At 38.5% G+C, this 16,130-nt stretch overlaps 1 protein-coding gene across 1 annotated transcript in view; it reads left to right on the forward strand.

Moving 5' to 3' along the window:
* LOC125240461 (protein AF-10) overlaps window positions 1-15,557 on the forward strand; it is a 30,805-nt gene extending 15,248 nt beyond the window's left edge. Inside the window, exons 14-24 of the mRNA XM_048148354.1 lie at window positions 3,260-3,355; window positions 6,903-6,965; window positions 8,462-8,571; window positions 9,729-9,877; window positions 10,338-10,439; window positions 10,550-10,586; window positions 11,064-11,235; window positions 11,972-12,080; window positions 12,850-12,984; window positions 13,287-13,399; window positions 13,552-15,557. Coding sequence (XP_048004311.1) covers window positions 3,260-3,355; window positions 6,903-6,965; window positions 8,462-8,571; window positions 9,729-9,877; window positions 10,338-10,439; window positions 10,550-10,586; window positions 11,064-11,235; window positions 11,972-12,080; window positions 12,850-12,984; window positions 13,287-13,399; window positions 13,552-13,587 — 1,122 coding nt within the window. The 3' untranslated portion in view covers window positions 13,588-15,557. The remainder of the gene's footprint in view (window positions 1-3,259; window positions 3,356-6,902; window positions 6,966-8,461; window positions 8,572-9,728; window positions 9,878-10,337; window positions 10,440-10,549; window positions 10,587-11,063; window positions 11,236-11,971; window positions 12,081-12,849; window positions 12,985-13,286; window positions 13,400-13,551) is intronic.
* Window positions 15,558-16,130: the final 573 nt, after the last annotated feature.

The following is a 16,130-nucleotide window of genomic DNA, read 5'->3' on the forward strand; positions in this document are numbered from 1 at the left end:
TAAGAGAATAGGTTTTTAATCTTTTTTGTGGAAAACGCTCAGTAACTACTGTACGAGTACATATACATTTATGTATAATAATAAAACAAAAAATAGTGTCTCATAGTGTTGTGTTCCTGCCGGTGAGTAAGGCTGCCAGAGCTCAACGAGGGTGCGGGGTGCTGACGACGGGAGGACTTACGGAACTAATTTGTTCCGTCTATTGTCCTTTGAGTCGTCGGCAACCCAAACCCTCCTTTGAACTTGTACACTCCTTTTTGCTGTGCACACACAGCAAAGGGGAGTGTACAAGTTTCTAATGGGGCGGCAACGCGCATGCGACACTCTTTGAGTTGCAGGCGTCCATAGGTTACGGTGACCGCTTTCCATCAGGCGGACCGTATGCTTGTTTGCCACCGACGTAGTATAAAAAAAAAAAAAGAGAAAAAGTCCTGGATTCGAACCCAGTACTTCCATGCAAATCATGCGAAAACACGTATTTACCGCAAGGCTATTTAAACAAGCTGTCGCCGCGTGAAATTATCGACTAGAAGGAATACAAGAACACTGTTTGTATGTGTGAGTGGTACTTAAAAATAGTGTAAAATAGTAAATTTATCTACATTAAGGGGATTAACGTTACAATGAGAAGTTGAATGTATGTTGTAATACGTCAATTTTAATATTAAATGTTCGCGAAGCTTAATTGAAAGTATATAAATGCCTGTACGACTCCACAAAAAAAATAAGACCGGTAATTTGCAGATTAACGCCATCTAACGCAGCCTGAGCTTCGGGTAACCTAGGCGAGCCACCTTAATCAATTATCTTACACGTACTCTCCGTTTTTTGAATGAAGGTTCATGTTAAAGTATTGCCACGAGTACAACTTTTTTTACTCAGGGAAAGCGATAGCGGTAATTTTAAATTGACGCGTTATTATACACCGTGTTTCACTTAACACTAAAAACCTGAAAACTGTTTGTTCAGAATCGAGAGTAGAATCGATTGAGCTATATCTTGATGGGGGTAATATTTTTATTTTTAATTTGTATTATTAGTTATTGTTTACGTGCCCATTCTACAAATTTGTAATACAACATTGTGCATATCATATTGTTAGAGGTTGTATACCTTTTTCAGTATTTAAGGGTATTAATACTGGCTGGTTACTTGGACGATTATTTTTTCTGCTACGAGATAGACGTTGTGCGTCAGTTTAATTTTAAAGTTTATCATAAGTCATAACAAATTGAACTCGTACCTAATTACAACCTTGTCATTTTGAATTTCAGGTTTAAATTTGCTTACTGAGTCACCTGTCCAATTTGAAGTTTACTGTGACACAGGTTAAAGTGCTTTATATTGACATAGCTGTCTATTGGTAAACCTTATGTCGTTGCAGTAACGTACACAATTAAACAGTTTGAAGGTTTATGATGGTAGCTAGCAATTATTTTATTGAGTGTAGAGTTAAAAGCCGAGTAGAGCTGCACAGAAAATTTAAAACTCAATTTAAAAAAATAATAATCGTCAGATTAAAAAATGAACATTCTAGATACGTTTAAAAAAATAAAAATCAGTTGGGGTGTCTGAGGTTTTGAGTGATACCGGAAACACCGTGTATAAAAGTTATTATACAAAATTGTATCATATTCAAAACATAGTTTTTTTTTTTTTAATTATTAGCATTAGAGAGAACGTAAAAGAATGAAGCTCGAGGTATTTTATAAGACATTTTTGCCACAACTGTCAGTATGAACAGACATTTAAATAAAATACTCTATTGTTTTACACACAACAATTATAAGTGTGTTTGATATTTATATAGAAATAATACTTACAATTATACATTTAATTTAAACATATTTGTTTTAATCTGTATTATTTAAAATTTCCTAATTTAGTTCTGGAAAGGTTGCATATTAAAAAACTTAAAGAAGCAGACATTTGAAACTATCGGTTCATTTTATGAGCTGTCAGTTGTCAATGGTATTAATTTATTTATACATATTAGGTACGTTTTTTTTTGTGTGAACATTTAGAATTTTATGATACAAGCACTTATTTTATTACTTTATTATTAATATTCTATTTTGTGATTACTGCAATGGGTCAGCCAGAGGCAGGCCCAAGTTGATTGCACAAACACCTTCACTCCAATTTTTCTTAGCAAATTATCAAATGATGCGATTGATATACCTACGGGTGCAAGTAAAAAAAAATCTAAAAATAACTAATATTGACCTGTGTGCGTAGCCGAATGCCCAAACGCTTTACGATTCGCTCACGATTCGTTCAGGATTCGCTCACCAGTCGTGAGCGTTTCGTGAAGCGTTTGTGCATTCAGCTACGCACACTGTTATGTTCTCTTTCTGTTTAAAATTCTTAACATCTAATATTTTGTTTATATTAAAATAATATTTGTTTACCAAATTTCTTGTTCTAAAAAAAAACGAGGTATAGTTTTCATTTCATCATGTCAATTTCTTATTTCAGCTTTGCTTTTGTTTGCGCAGCTTTGTATCATCGTTACATGCTTACTTATCTTCGGGGAAAATAGCATGTTAATAACAATTATGCTTTACAAACTAGCTCTGCCAAAATATTTATATCGAAATATCCGTTACAAATGTCGATAAACTAAAGCTGGCGTGACCGTGAACTGACTGATTGAAGAAGTTACATGAATGAAGATTTCTTAGGACTTCATACACATGTGACATGATACCTACTTATTAACATTATTTCATTCACATCAGCATTGGAAACTCGATGGTTTTGGCTTTAGCAATGATATTCACAATTTAAATTAGTTCTTCCAATTTATTTATATTATAATTCATAATATATTTTTAAACATTACGAAAGGCGGGCTATTATCAACTTCCTCTATAAGTTGCTATGGTAGGAAAGCTCAATCAAGTTGTTGCCAATTTGGTATCGATATATGAGATTAATATTAGGTAAACCTATTTTTTTATATTTCGTTACTTGCTTACGCTTTATTTATTATTTTGTGAGGTTTAGCCGCATTTACCGACGTGGAATTATTTAGGTCGAAAAGTAAGCGAGATGAGGTCGTCTTTAGCAACGCGATCTTAGTCTTCATGGCATTGATATTGTTTTGTTCTTTCGATAGTGGGTGGACTAATCGTCCCAATCTCGTTCGTAGCCCAATGACTGAAGTTGATTCCACGTCGATAAGTGTGGCAAAATTACTAGAGTTTGGTTGAATGCTAGCACGTTGGTACGGCTAATGAAGGCGTGGGTTGTGTAGGGCGTGAAAAGCGAGCGCGACGGGCCGGCGTCCCTGCTCGTGTCGGTGCCTTTGCCGTCCACCAGCCACGGCCTCAACCTCAGCGCCCAAGCACAGGTTATTTTCGGGACCACTGCTATAGCTCTTATTTAATCGAAACGAAGAACATACTAGTCAAGGAATACTATTTGTAAAAACGTGTGTCAATACTGGAGGTGAATGATATTTATTCATCAGAAACTACTAAATAGAAGAGAGCAACGTCATTAAATGACGTTGTTGCTCTCTTCGTTGTATACATTTTATACAACACTGAGTGCCTTATTGCCGTAGCTAAGGTATTTTTTTAACATATTTATGAGTTGATTAAACTGGGAGTCGTATCTTTATTAAATACCTAGTTGGTTAAAAAAAATCAAAAATAAGGAAACAGTCGTATTGTTTCATTACTTACACATAATATTTATATTTTTTCAGTTTTGCACAATACCTTTTAATATTCGGGAAAAGTCAACGAAAAAATACGTCTTTTGCAGTTTTACAAATATTTAATCTTGTATAAAACGTTAAGCCAAATTCTAGCTAAGGCATTTACTTAGAGATATCTTTGTCACAGCTATTAAATAAAATACATGATTAGACGTATTATTGGAGCGTTCTCTAAACGTGGAAGTGAAAAAAAATCTGTCAAATGTAATCAGCATTCTTTATGACAATAAAAAAACACATTGTAATATACAGTGCTGGACAAAATGCATCATACACCGACATATAAAATAAACTTTCTATCATAATTTCTTTACCCTTAAACTTAACATCACAGTTGTGTTGGAAAACTTTTAGCTAATTTCATGGCGTACAACATACAGACAATAGCATATCAATGATTGTACAATTATTGTTTTACATGGGTATAAATATAAATATTAGTACTTTTGGCTCTGGACAAATTTGAACATACAGTAATTAAAATACGTATAAGTGTGTATGGATTTCATCTGCTTTAGATATTGCTGCTTGTCTCGGAGGAACATTTTCAGTTACAAACTGAAGGTATTTATCTAACCCAAGCTTTTTCCTGCGTGCCTACTAAAGTAGGCAAAGTGGGTATAATTCAGAATAACATTTGATATTTTCTTTGTTTTTCCAAAAACTTCCTTAAATTTTGGCTAGGATTGATAACATGAGACTATGTTAGCCATTGAAGCTACTTAATCCTATGAATCACAACGAACGCATGAAATAGACATACTAGTATTTTCTTTCAGTCATCTTTATTAAACACATCATATATATTCAGACGGGCGATGGCTGAAAGACAATACCAGTATGTATATCTCATGCGTTTGTTATGATTAATAGGAATGAATAGCTTGAATGGCTTACATAGTCTCATGTAATCAATCCATGCCAAAATTTAAGGAAGTTTTTGGAAAAATAAAGAAAATATCAAATGTCATTCTAAATTATACCCACTTTGCCTACTTTAGTAGACACACAGGAAAAAGCTTGGGTTAGATAAATACCTTCAGTTTCTAACAGAAAATGTTACTCTGAGACAATCAGCGATATCTAAAGCAGATGAAAGCCATACACACTACTACATTGCATTTCATTCGTATTTTAATTACTGTATGATCAAATTTGTCCAGAGCCTAAAGTTCTGATATTTATATTTATACTCATGTAAAAAAATAATTGTACGATCATTGATATGTTATTATCTGTATATTATAAATAAATAATAAAAATAAAAATTGTTTATTTTCAGACAATTACAGTCCATAGTTGTTAGTGTACACTTACATGCTATGTTACGTTCTTATAATCTACTTACATATTTTAATGACTACAAAGTGAATTGAGTGATTTACCGAATCACATGCTTGTACACATGTAATTCGATATATCGCCCCAAAATGTCAGAGTCGAAACGCTCTGCTATCATCTTCAGGATCCCATTGCCGCTCCCCCGCATACGGTGCACCACTGAAGCATTAGACTTTCGCATAATGGCATAAAAGTCGTCTACATGCGCATTCGCGAACATGCCAGAGGCACTACAATAATATCATCTTTTAAATCCTCAGTCACTATGTGACCTAAATATCTGAAATTGTAAACGGTTCAAAGCAGTTCCATTTAAGATTATAGGAAAGACCCTTATTTTTACCTTTACCATAAATTCACTTTTCTTCTCATTGTACTTTAAACCATGTTCCACAGCATATTATGAAATTAGCTAAAAGTTTTCCAATACAACTGTGATATTAAGTTTAAGGGTAAAGAAATTATAATAGAAATTTTATTTTATATATCGGTGTATGATGCATTTTGTCCAGCACTGTACATACAATTCTTTACCTAAAACCAATTTATTTTTATGTTATGACATTAAAACATCTATTAAGCTTCTAAATCTTCTAATATACATATATCGCAGTAAAACCAATATTTGATTTCGCCTCATTTTAACCCAGTAGAAAAATAAATATTAGTGTATGTAGCGATCAACTAATAGGCCCATGTCGAACAAGGATTTAATGTAAGTAGGATTAACAAACGCATCTCAATCAATAGGGTAGCGCTTTCTATAGGCACTAACCTGTAAATCTAGTTTACTATGGTTTGTGTGGTAACACAACTGATTCACGTGTGCAATCGTTCGCCTCCCCTGTTCAATCACATGGTAATAACGACTGTGGCTAACGTTCACAAGGGGTCAATTTATGTTTTAGTGCTTCGTTTCATATTAAATAACGGCTGTGTGGTCCCGAGTTAACAGATCTTTTATTAGTTTGATTGTAATGTTAATTACTTGTTGCATGTGAAGTAGCCGGATTCTGGCATCGCGCCTGTTATAAGAGATCTGTTGACTGCTTAACTTTATTTAGCTGTAGGTATCTAGGAACACTAACCGCCTTGCATTCATGTTGCGTAACTAAAGCATTGTTTATGCATGCTCTATGCATCGAGAGGATTTCTGAAGATGCCTAGCTTGCGCGACTCATGTATAGATACATTAACAATATAATACCGACGCTGTTTATTAACTAACAGTTCACGTATTATTGTACAGTATTCAACGTGTCTCAAACCAATTTAGCTATTATTTGCTTGCGTTGACAAATAACAGGTGTAACGAACAGCTTACACCTTTTCCAACAAAATCGAAGAATACAATAATACTTAAGATGTTGAAAAGGAGATATGTTTTCTTATCACATTTCGCTACAGCTAAAAATAGACAGAAGTCCTTACTTAACAAATTCCAAACATATTATTAGATTAACTTATGAGGCATATCGTCAGGTGAAAGTCAAAGCTAATTGTAAGAAAGAGGTAACAAAAATCATTTAGTTTTCGTACTTGTTGTAGTAATTGGTTCTCAACTGGCGATTTGTTATATCTTACATAATATATTATAATAACTTGTTAATGCTTAATAAAACCAAAAATCGGTAGTACTGTCATACAAATCCAAAACAGAATTAAATCTAAATTGTACCTGAATCCGAATAAGTAAAGGTATCATCGTTAAAAGTCGATTATTTACTGTTCTAAGTATATTACTCTATCTATAAGTTTATTGTTATATTTTATGCTGCCGAAGAACTTATTGCACTGACTTGCATTAAACTTTTTCAACTTATATTCTATAAAGGTTTCTGCACCACCAGAGATGTCGGCACCTTCGCCTCATATATTCCATCAACCTCAAAAACAGGCAAGTAGTAATTAATATAAGAATACCATAATATAATAAATATCATGGCTTAATTTATAATTTTGAAATAATTACCTACTGTATGATGAAACATAGTGCTGGGATACTATAAGTATCTTGTTTAGTTATAATTCTAAGGAAAATTTAATTGATCGATTCGCAGTCTTAAATAAATGAACTAAGCATAAAATGAATAAATATCATATTATTACATTGAAACTGGACTTAATCGCATAAGGCATACGTTTTTATAATATCAGTAGGTATCCGTGAAAATCGTGTAAGTATATTTATAAGCAATATAAGTCAACTGTCGTTAAATACTTCGTTGACATGTACGTTAAAACGTATAATTATAATCATTTATTTGCGTTAAAAAAAGGTAATATGTATATACATATAAGGTGTTTTCGTAGAATATACATTTTGGACCCATCTTAACTGACTATGCAGTGCAGCATAAAAAAGTAATCTGAGACAATATAAATTCGATTAACATGATTAGAGATCAGTAAAATAAAATGTGGATGACAGCAGCCATTGAGAAAGAAGCGCTCATTTTAATTTATTGTAGGACAATTCTGTTAAGTGGTTCTGTAGTTTATTAAATATTGACACACATTACAATAACTATTTTTCCTTAAAGTGCCAGTTCTTTGCTTTTTTATTAATTATACAAATTCTAGTACATAATACATACTTATTATACTTATAACACAGTAGTTAGTGTAGCGAACAGTTCGTCGTGGTATTTTTCTTAAACGTGTTATTTTGTAAAACATCACGCAAAGTAAATGTTTTGCAGAATAGATGTTTCTTGAAATGTACATTTTATAATCGGCATTTGGTACCTGCTCCCCCAACCCCTCGGCTACCTGCGCGGGTTGGTCGCTGCGCGCACGCCGCGCGCCGCCCCGCCATGTGATCGCCAGGCGCGCCATTCAGTCGTGTCGTGCGGTGATGCCGCTACCGATGCCGGCCCACATCTGCTATCGTTCCCGTCGCGGTGGGATATCACACGCGCGCGTTCACTGTGACATATAGCCGCTCTAACCTTGTTTGTTATCACTAATTTTGTGTACGTGCTTCCCGAATACAAAACCCACCATGTCCAATGCGGCATAGTATTATACTGAAAATTAATAATGGTAAGCGTTTAAAGTTTCAAACCGACAGATAATAATTCACATAATTCAATAAATTGGATTGGAGCAATATGAGCTCGGTGAACAGTCAATGTCGTGCTTCAATTAATTAAACCCAATGGAGAATTTTACTTACAGTCAAGGAACAATTTTATAATAATAACGAAATTATCACCAAAAGTATGTTCAACCATCAAAAAAATTTAGACAGGATTCGCAGGATGACATGGTATTTATTGCATTCTGCCACACAAACTTAAAAGGTTTACGCTGTACGTTATTGAATTGTTAAGATGTGTGATAGTTGTGAATGTTTATGTGGGAAAATCGTTAAAGTAATTGTGTGGTCAGGCCGCGATGGAGCCGGGGATGAGCCACTCGCCGCACGGAGTCCCGGCGCGCGGCAGCTGGGGCGGTCTCAACGTCGCCTACGAGATGCAACAGGACCCCACTAAATCCAGGTTGCTATTTCTCTACTGGTACCTTCCTTTTGATCCAACGCCCATGTTTATGTGCTCGTTGCGATGTATTTTACTACAAATGAATAGTGTTCATAAGATTACATTTGGAACCTACTATTTAATTGACTGCGCAATGCTATTTTTAAGTATTTATAATTGTTTTGTAGTTTCACACATTTAACACGCATGAACTGCTAGTGTTAATAGTCTTATGAGCATTAGCGAGCTGCTGACTGAGAAGCGAGCTTAAGATTATCCCACCAAAAAATAACCATTTTTATGTAAAATGTTGGATAGTACTCTCAATAATTTATCGGATGTTATCATTATAGCGCCATACTTTTAACTATACATTACTATTCCTTACTTCACAAAATATACAACTTAGTTAAAATGTTGGTTTAAGACGTGTCGGCGAATGGGCGGGCTTACAATTCAGAGTGCTTTTCAGATCGTCTTTACGCCTAATTGGCTAGTTTCCTATACTTAAAATAAAATATTTTATCCAGTGTACGAAATAGAGCACCAAATAATTAGAAGAAAAATATGGACAGTAGTTATTTTTAAACATAATTTCTATTTAATAAGCCAAAGAGAAATATATAAAGTAAATGAATTGACCGTGACGTCACTCCTCAGTATTTCATAGTAATTCCATATTAACAAATCGTTTTGACAGTTCATAAAAGAAGCTGATTTGACTAGAGTAGGAAACTAGCCTATTGAGGACTCTTAACCATGAAGTTAGTTATGCCGTCGTTTTTGTTTCATTTTCAATAACTACATACGTACTATTTTACCATGTAATGGATGCCGGCTCCTGTAACGGCATACCGTTGCATCCATTATATGGTAAAATAGTAGTCTTGACTTTTTGCAATAATCGTCATACTAAACGCTTAGTGGTATACTTCCATTTCTTCCCGCTCCCGCTCTGCCATCTACATTACATGGCACACAATGTTATTACTGTTGTCAAATATCTCCGAAAAATATCATACCCCACACTTGGTTATATTTTCGTCTATGCTAAATTAACTTAGACTGACTCTATTTTTTAAAATATAAGAGTGACGGACACTTGAAATAGTGCTGTCAATGGCACTTGGCTACGTTTCAACATGGATGTACTTATAACGAGAATTGTGCTCGTCCAGCGTGAGCTGCCTGCCCGGCTCCAGCAAGGACGGCGGGCTGGCGGCGGGGCTGGGCGCCATGCCGCCCGTCACGGTGCGCAACAAGAAGCGCGCCGCCATGACCTCGTCCGTCGTCACCATGGCCAGCAACCCCACCACGTCCACCATACGTGAGTACTGCGCACGTCCGGCGGGAGCTGCCGGCGCGGCTCCAGCAAGGACGGCGGCCTGTTGTTAGCTCGTTGAGAATACATTTGTCGTAGACACGCTGGTCGTCCGCAGATACACAAACATGGAAATGATTCGTAACATTACTAGTCAGTAACATTAAAGTATTGACGTTATTTACAAATACTGTATAAAGTAGGCTATTTCTTCAAATGCTTTCTGGTAGAATAGAATAGAATAATGCTTTATTCGTAGTATTCATTCGTATTCAATAAACAATTTTCGAGACATACAGATAGAATATGAAGAGCCACGTAATGGCCTCACCTCAGCATATTGCTGGCGACTTCCAGCGCTGGTCTTCCGGTGAGACCATACGCGGTGGTCGCAGTTCATCTAAATGAGTGGTATGTTTTTACCGTATTTTTATATCACAACCGTAACGGTTTGTACTTTCCACAGAATCTGCAGCGCAAAGCCTGGCTAGCATCCGCCGCCAGCCGCAACCCACGCCGCCGCCTATTTACCAGGAGACCATAAAGGATTCTCCGCCTAGTTCTCCCAGTAAGTTCTTTAGCTGTACAACTTTTAAATTTACTTCATAGCTTTATTGAGAAATGCTCCTATTCAGTCTGTCTACTATCAGTTCTATAACATAATTTATTTTGTTTAAGGTTCTGAAAGGCCGCTGAAACCGAAGTTGGAATCAAAGTAAGTAGAAGTTCCTTATTTTTCTAATATTACGAACCATCCGTACTGAGTTAGTTAATTTGCCAAGTCTGTTGTTCTTAAGTCATTGAAATAATGCTCTTAGAATAGATTATTACGGACTGTTTTGAATCCAGATTATTTAAATTCCGTACAGAGCACAAACCTCTAAAAACCTCTTTAAAATTGATAAAGGTTTTAATTATTGTTAAGAGTCTAAATATTATATCCGTAAATACTGTAATGATCCTTAGTAAAGGAGCAAAAGTTCATCATCCTAGATTGCTTCGTGTCTATACGCCTGGACCTGAATTCTATGGAAAAACAATGGCGACTGTCGCCAGAGTCGCGCAGCTCGGAAGCGAATCTGCGTCTGTTACCGCTGCGACACTGAAGCAGCGACTCTGACGCTGCGGCCATTGCGATAGAGCCGCTTTGGTCGGAAGTCCACCTAAGTTACATAGATGTGTATTCCTCCAGGATGGGCGGCGGGTATTCTGCGCCGCACATGCTCGGCAACGAGCTGAACCCCGAGAGCGGCGCGGCGGCGCGCCTGCAGGAGCAGCTGAGCGCCGAGCTGGCGGCGCACGCGGCGGGCGGCGCCGGCCTCGACCCGCTCGTGCCGCCGCCGCTCATCAACAAGGCGGCGCCGGTAATATACTCCACTGCACATACACTAGCACTAACCCCCTTATTCATAAACCTTCACTAAAGTTAAAAAGCGCATATAACAGCTCCTTGACAGCATGTGCGGGCAGAGTGCTACCCCCTTATTCATAAACGTCCACCAAAGTTATCGAGTTATAAAAATCGTTTGTCTCTTTCTATCATACCAATACATCGAAAAGGGACAAATGATTTTTATCGGCTCGATAAGCCTAACGGCCCAGCCACGACATTGGTCTAAGCGCGGCAGCGGTGAGCGGCAGCCATACGTGCGAATGAAAAGTCCCATCGCTGTGTCTCACTCTAATGTATGGCCGCCGCTCACCGCTGTCGCGCTTAGACCAATGTCGTGGCTGAGCCGTAAGGCCTGAGAAGTTAGAAATTAATTATATATGTATGCAAATGTGTCTCTGAATTATGATAGAAAATAACCACTTCAATTCACATTTACAAGAGCTGGCACGATTGGAACGAATAAGTGGATGAAAATATCTATGTATGTGTGTGACAGTTTAACCAATAAAATAGTGTATATTGGCAGTTACGACTGTATGTATACCGATGCAGGTGTCACTCACACAATAAAAGTTTCATTCCGTTCGTGGCAGCTTTCGTGAATCAATCTATACTATCTGCTGACAAATAGTTATTTATAGTAGTCGCGGGAGCTTCTGTCGGCTAGTGTAGTAGGCAGTAGGTAAGGAGAGCAGTTGTTGTTCCAGGGCGCCAGCTCGCGCAGCGGCTCGGGCGCGCAGAGCCTTGACCAGCTTCTGGAGCGCCAGTGGGAGCAGGGCTCGCAGTTCCTCATGGAGCAGGCGCAACACTTCGACAGTAAGTAGTAACTGACCGATTTTTGTCTAGCCGGATATTGAAACTGTGTTAACAAGGTTTCTTGCTTCATAAACTATTCTTATTCTATTCCTGTATTTTCTAAGTGCACGACTGCTGCTGTCTTCATTTTGTTGGTTTTTTTCTGCAAACTGCATCCTCATAGAAAGATCATGCACTTGATTTCACACTACCCCGCGGGGTCGTGTATATTTTATATTTATCGAAAAGGATAATAGAAATACAAAATCAAACAACTCCGATGACTATCCACGAGATTGGAGATCATCGATACGCGATAACTAGTTAGTTAACTATTCCGCTTGTGCTTTGTGTTTTCACGGTAAACATGCCATACTGTGTCACACAGTCAGTATTTCAGTTTAACGTTGACTGAATTAACACGACAAAAGGCGAACGTTTCCGCGAAAATGCGATGGAAAACTATTGTACAATACGTCTGTAGGTACTGTAATAAGTTCTGACGTTCAAGAAGTTAATTTACAATTTAGGCTGGGAAATTGGTTCCGACCGACGGTCAGCGTAATCGAATTGAAACAGGCGCATAGTCATCAATGAAAATGTATGACGAAATACAGTGCAGCGCTGATTTACTGCGTCGCACACTGAACGCTTGAACACGAGTGACGATCAGCTAGTTCGATCGGCGGGTATGATATGCGCTGACCATCTGTCGAGCACTGTTTCCAGCAGCAGTAGGGGTATTTCTGCTGTGATATTTGTAAGCTAACCTGTGTGGGTGGTTGTGTAGTCGCGTCGCTGCTGTCGTGCCTGCACCAGCTGCGCACGGAGAACGTGCGGCTGGAGGAGCACGTGGGCAGCCTGCTGCAGCGCCGCGACCACCTACTGGCCGTCAACGCGCGCCTCGCCATCCCGCTCACCGCCGGTCAGTGCAGCTCCGTCTCACAACCCTTTCATCTTAAGATATCTTTATTGATAACCTCCTCCCCAAGAGGCCCAATGTTCTAATATTTGTACAAATTATCTCTAATGAACTTTGAATCATAAATAAATATGCTTATGTTTTGTTTCGTTAGATTTTCAAACAAAAATTTAGATTTCGTTTTTTGTTTAGAAGCTGAATTAGTCGGGAATGTTCTTAGCCATATTTGTTAAACGTTAAGACTTCATGTCTTAGATTTGCAAATACTTTGTAATGATGATAATGATGAAATTTGTTTTTCGCAGTGCCTACTGGGCCGCCGGAGCCCCGCGGGTGCGCCCGCGAGAACGGAGGCGCGCGCGCGCCGCCCGCGCCCGTGCGGCCCGCCGAGACCATCACCTCCGACCGCGGCCACCAGGTACACCACCGACAAACTCGCTGTAACGTTGAGTTGACTCAATCTCCGTCTAGTAAATAAATGAGGTGGTCTGTGGAAACATGAACATTTCAGTATTTCATTTTCGCTGACGCTTATCTGAGTCATAGTCAAAGAATGATGTATTGTTTCAGCTTATGATGCGTGAAGTGCAGCAGAAGCCTAGCTGAAAGCAGCCTGGGGGCGGTGGCGGCGGGGGTGGTGGCGGCGGCGGCGACGGCGCGGGCGGCAGCGGCGCGGCGCGCGAGCCCGACGCGCTGCGCACCGTGCAGACCTACATCATGCTCGAGCAGCGGCGCCGGGCCGACTTCTCTATCGACGCCATCCTCAAGTTCGACCACTGAGCCGGCGCCGGCAACACTGAGCGGCTCACTTATTAGTTACCGGTTGATGCATTATTGCTCGAGTGCGGTGTCGCCGCGCTATTATGTTTCTATACAACCAATCTCAGAATACACACCCATTGTATAACACATTTATTACTGATTGACGATCGTTGGTGCCCAGCTTGTGGCTACTAAATCAATTTTGCTATAGTGCGAAACGTGAAAAGACACTATGGGCTCGGACAATCGCGTAGCTCTCGGAAATTGTGAATAACGTTCCGCGGCTCCAGAGTCGCTTCAGCATAATGAGTAGTGTGACACCGACGCGGGCCGGGCCGGTCGCGAGCCACTTGTACGTGCTAATTCGGACTTCATTGCGGACAACTACACACGAGGGCTCTGCGTTCATTAATAATTTCGACCAACTAAAATAAAGGCCACTGCGTAACATCATGCGTTCCTACATAATTATATACAATGTAGTTACGAATAACATCTGACGAATGATTATTATGTCCATAGCATTGTATAGATCAAATATCAGATTGGAATTTACGTTTAAGACTTTTCTGTAAATATTTAGTAAGCGCAGCTACTATCACACGTTTCATGTGCAATAAGGTACAAGGGGGCAATTTCAACTGGCGGAAATTTTTAATTAATAGAAATATTTTCCACACTTTTACTACTTAGGTTCCATGTATCTTCACTGAACAAGCGCGCCATGTGTGTGCATGTGCACCCTATATAAATTGATTAGTTGACATTATCCGCCAGTTCAAATTGGCCCCCTGTAGCTAACAGCATTTATGTAATGTCGTTGTTAAAGTATAACATGATTTGCCGTTAAAACTTCGTGTGTTTACATGAAAATAAGTAATAATATTGACAGCTATTATCGTAATAATTGGTAAATGTTTGAAGTTACAATTGACTGTATACTCATTGTTCAGTGTTGTGTTCTTCAATGTTATGTAATATATCATTCACATTCTGAGATCATATTTAATCAGTGCCATTGCTCAAAATAACCAAAGAGTTATTGACTGTTAAGGTTTGTAAAGTCAAAAGAAATATTAGGCCCTGAGTGCAGTGCCTGAATGCAGTGACATTACAGAGTTATTTGATTGTCGAATGTCAGCTATTTACAATTAGCGTGCCTTTTCTCCTGAGATGCGCTACGTGGATGTGATTGATATCCACCAATCATGTTCCACAAAGCATAGCGGTAGTGGGATCGGGTTCGACTAAGCTGATTGGTGGATATCAGACGCATCCCTAGCAACGTAGCATAGCACACCTCTTGTGGATAGGCACCCTTAAGAGTTATAAGTACATAATGTCGGCTGTGTACTTCTAATACGTAACTTTCTCAGATGTTACAGCTCTAACTAATCAACAACTCTTCTATAGCTAAAATGAATAAGGTAAACGCTTTGCTCATCCAGATGGGAATGTCGCTGTTCCATTTAGGTACAATGCCATGCCAAACGTTAAAATCCTATACTGAGTAACGTGCTTGGCGGTTTTGATAACCATTTAATGAAAACTACCAAAGGATGATTATGTCCCTGGCGTCCTTTGTAGTTAATTATTTGGCTGACTTAAGATAAAAAAAAACGTATGTGCCCCTTGTTCAATTTACTTGACTATAAAGCCGATTAGCACCATGTAAATAATAAATCTGTAATATACAAGTATAGCATATCATGTAGTGATTCATTGATTGTATTACGGCACAGAATATATAATAGTAAGAGTACAGAAGGCTCACTCCTTTGATGTTCACAAAATACCGCCATTCTAAATTCTTACCTACAAACGGACTACTACGTTATTAACAAACGGACCGCACGCGAGCAGCCGACATTGAATTTTATTGCTCCTCGCGAAGGTCGTCACCAATGAATGGGCCGCGTACTCGCGGCCGCTGACATGTACTATCAGCTGCAAAAGTGGATGGCGAATTTATCAATGAATTCATTCATACTATAAAACTCCCGTGAGACTCATACATATTTAAAAATATTTTAAGCGGGTTACTCACGTATTAAGTCGATATAGCGTTCGACATGTTTCGAACGCTATATCGACTTAATACGTGAGTAACCCGCTTAAAATATTTTTAAATATGAATTCATTCATCATTTCTCCATGCACTTTTGCAGCTGATAGTACTTGTAGCGCGACCATAGAATCGCGGAGTGAGCCGCCCCTGATTAGGGTCACTTGCACCAACGAAGATGAACAACCATTTTATATGGAAATTGACAGTTGACAGCCCCCTGCAACGCTGCAGCAACCCTGAGTTATGTGGTTGTTGCCAGTGGGCCTTAATAACGTTTTAATCGTAATTCACTTACGATTGTAAGCTTTTATGCAAAGTG

Source organism: Leguminivora glycinivorella, chromosome Z (assembly GCF_023078275.1).
Source record: "Leguminivora glycinivorella isolate SPB_JAAS2020 chromosome Z, LegGlyc_1.1, whole genome shotgun sequence".
Taxonomy (NCBI): Eukaryota; Metazoa; Arthropoda; class Insecta; order Lepidoptera; family Tortricidae; genus Leguminivora; species Leguminivora glycinivorella.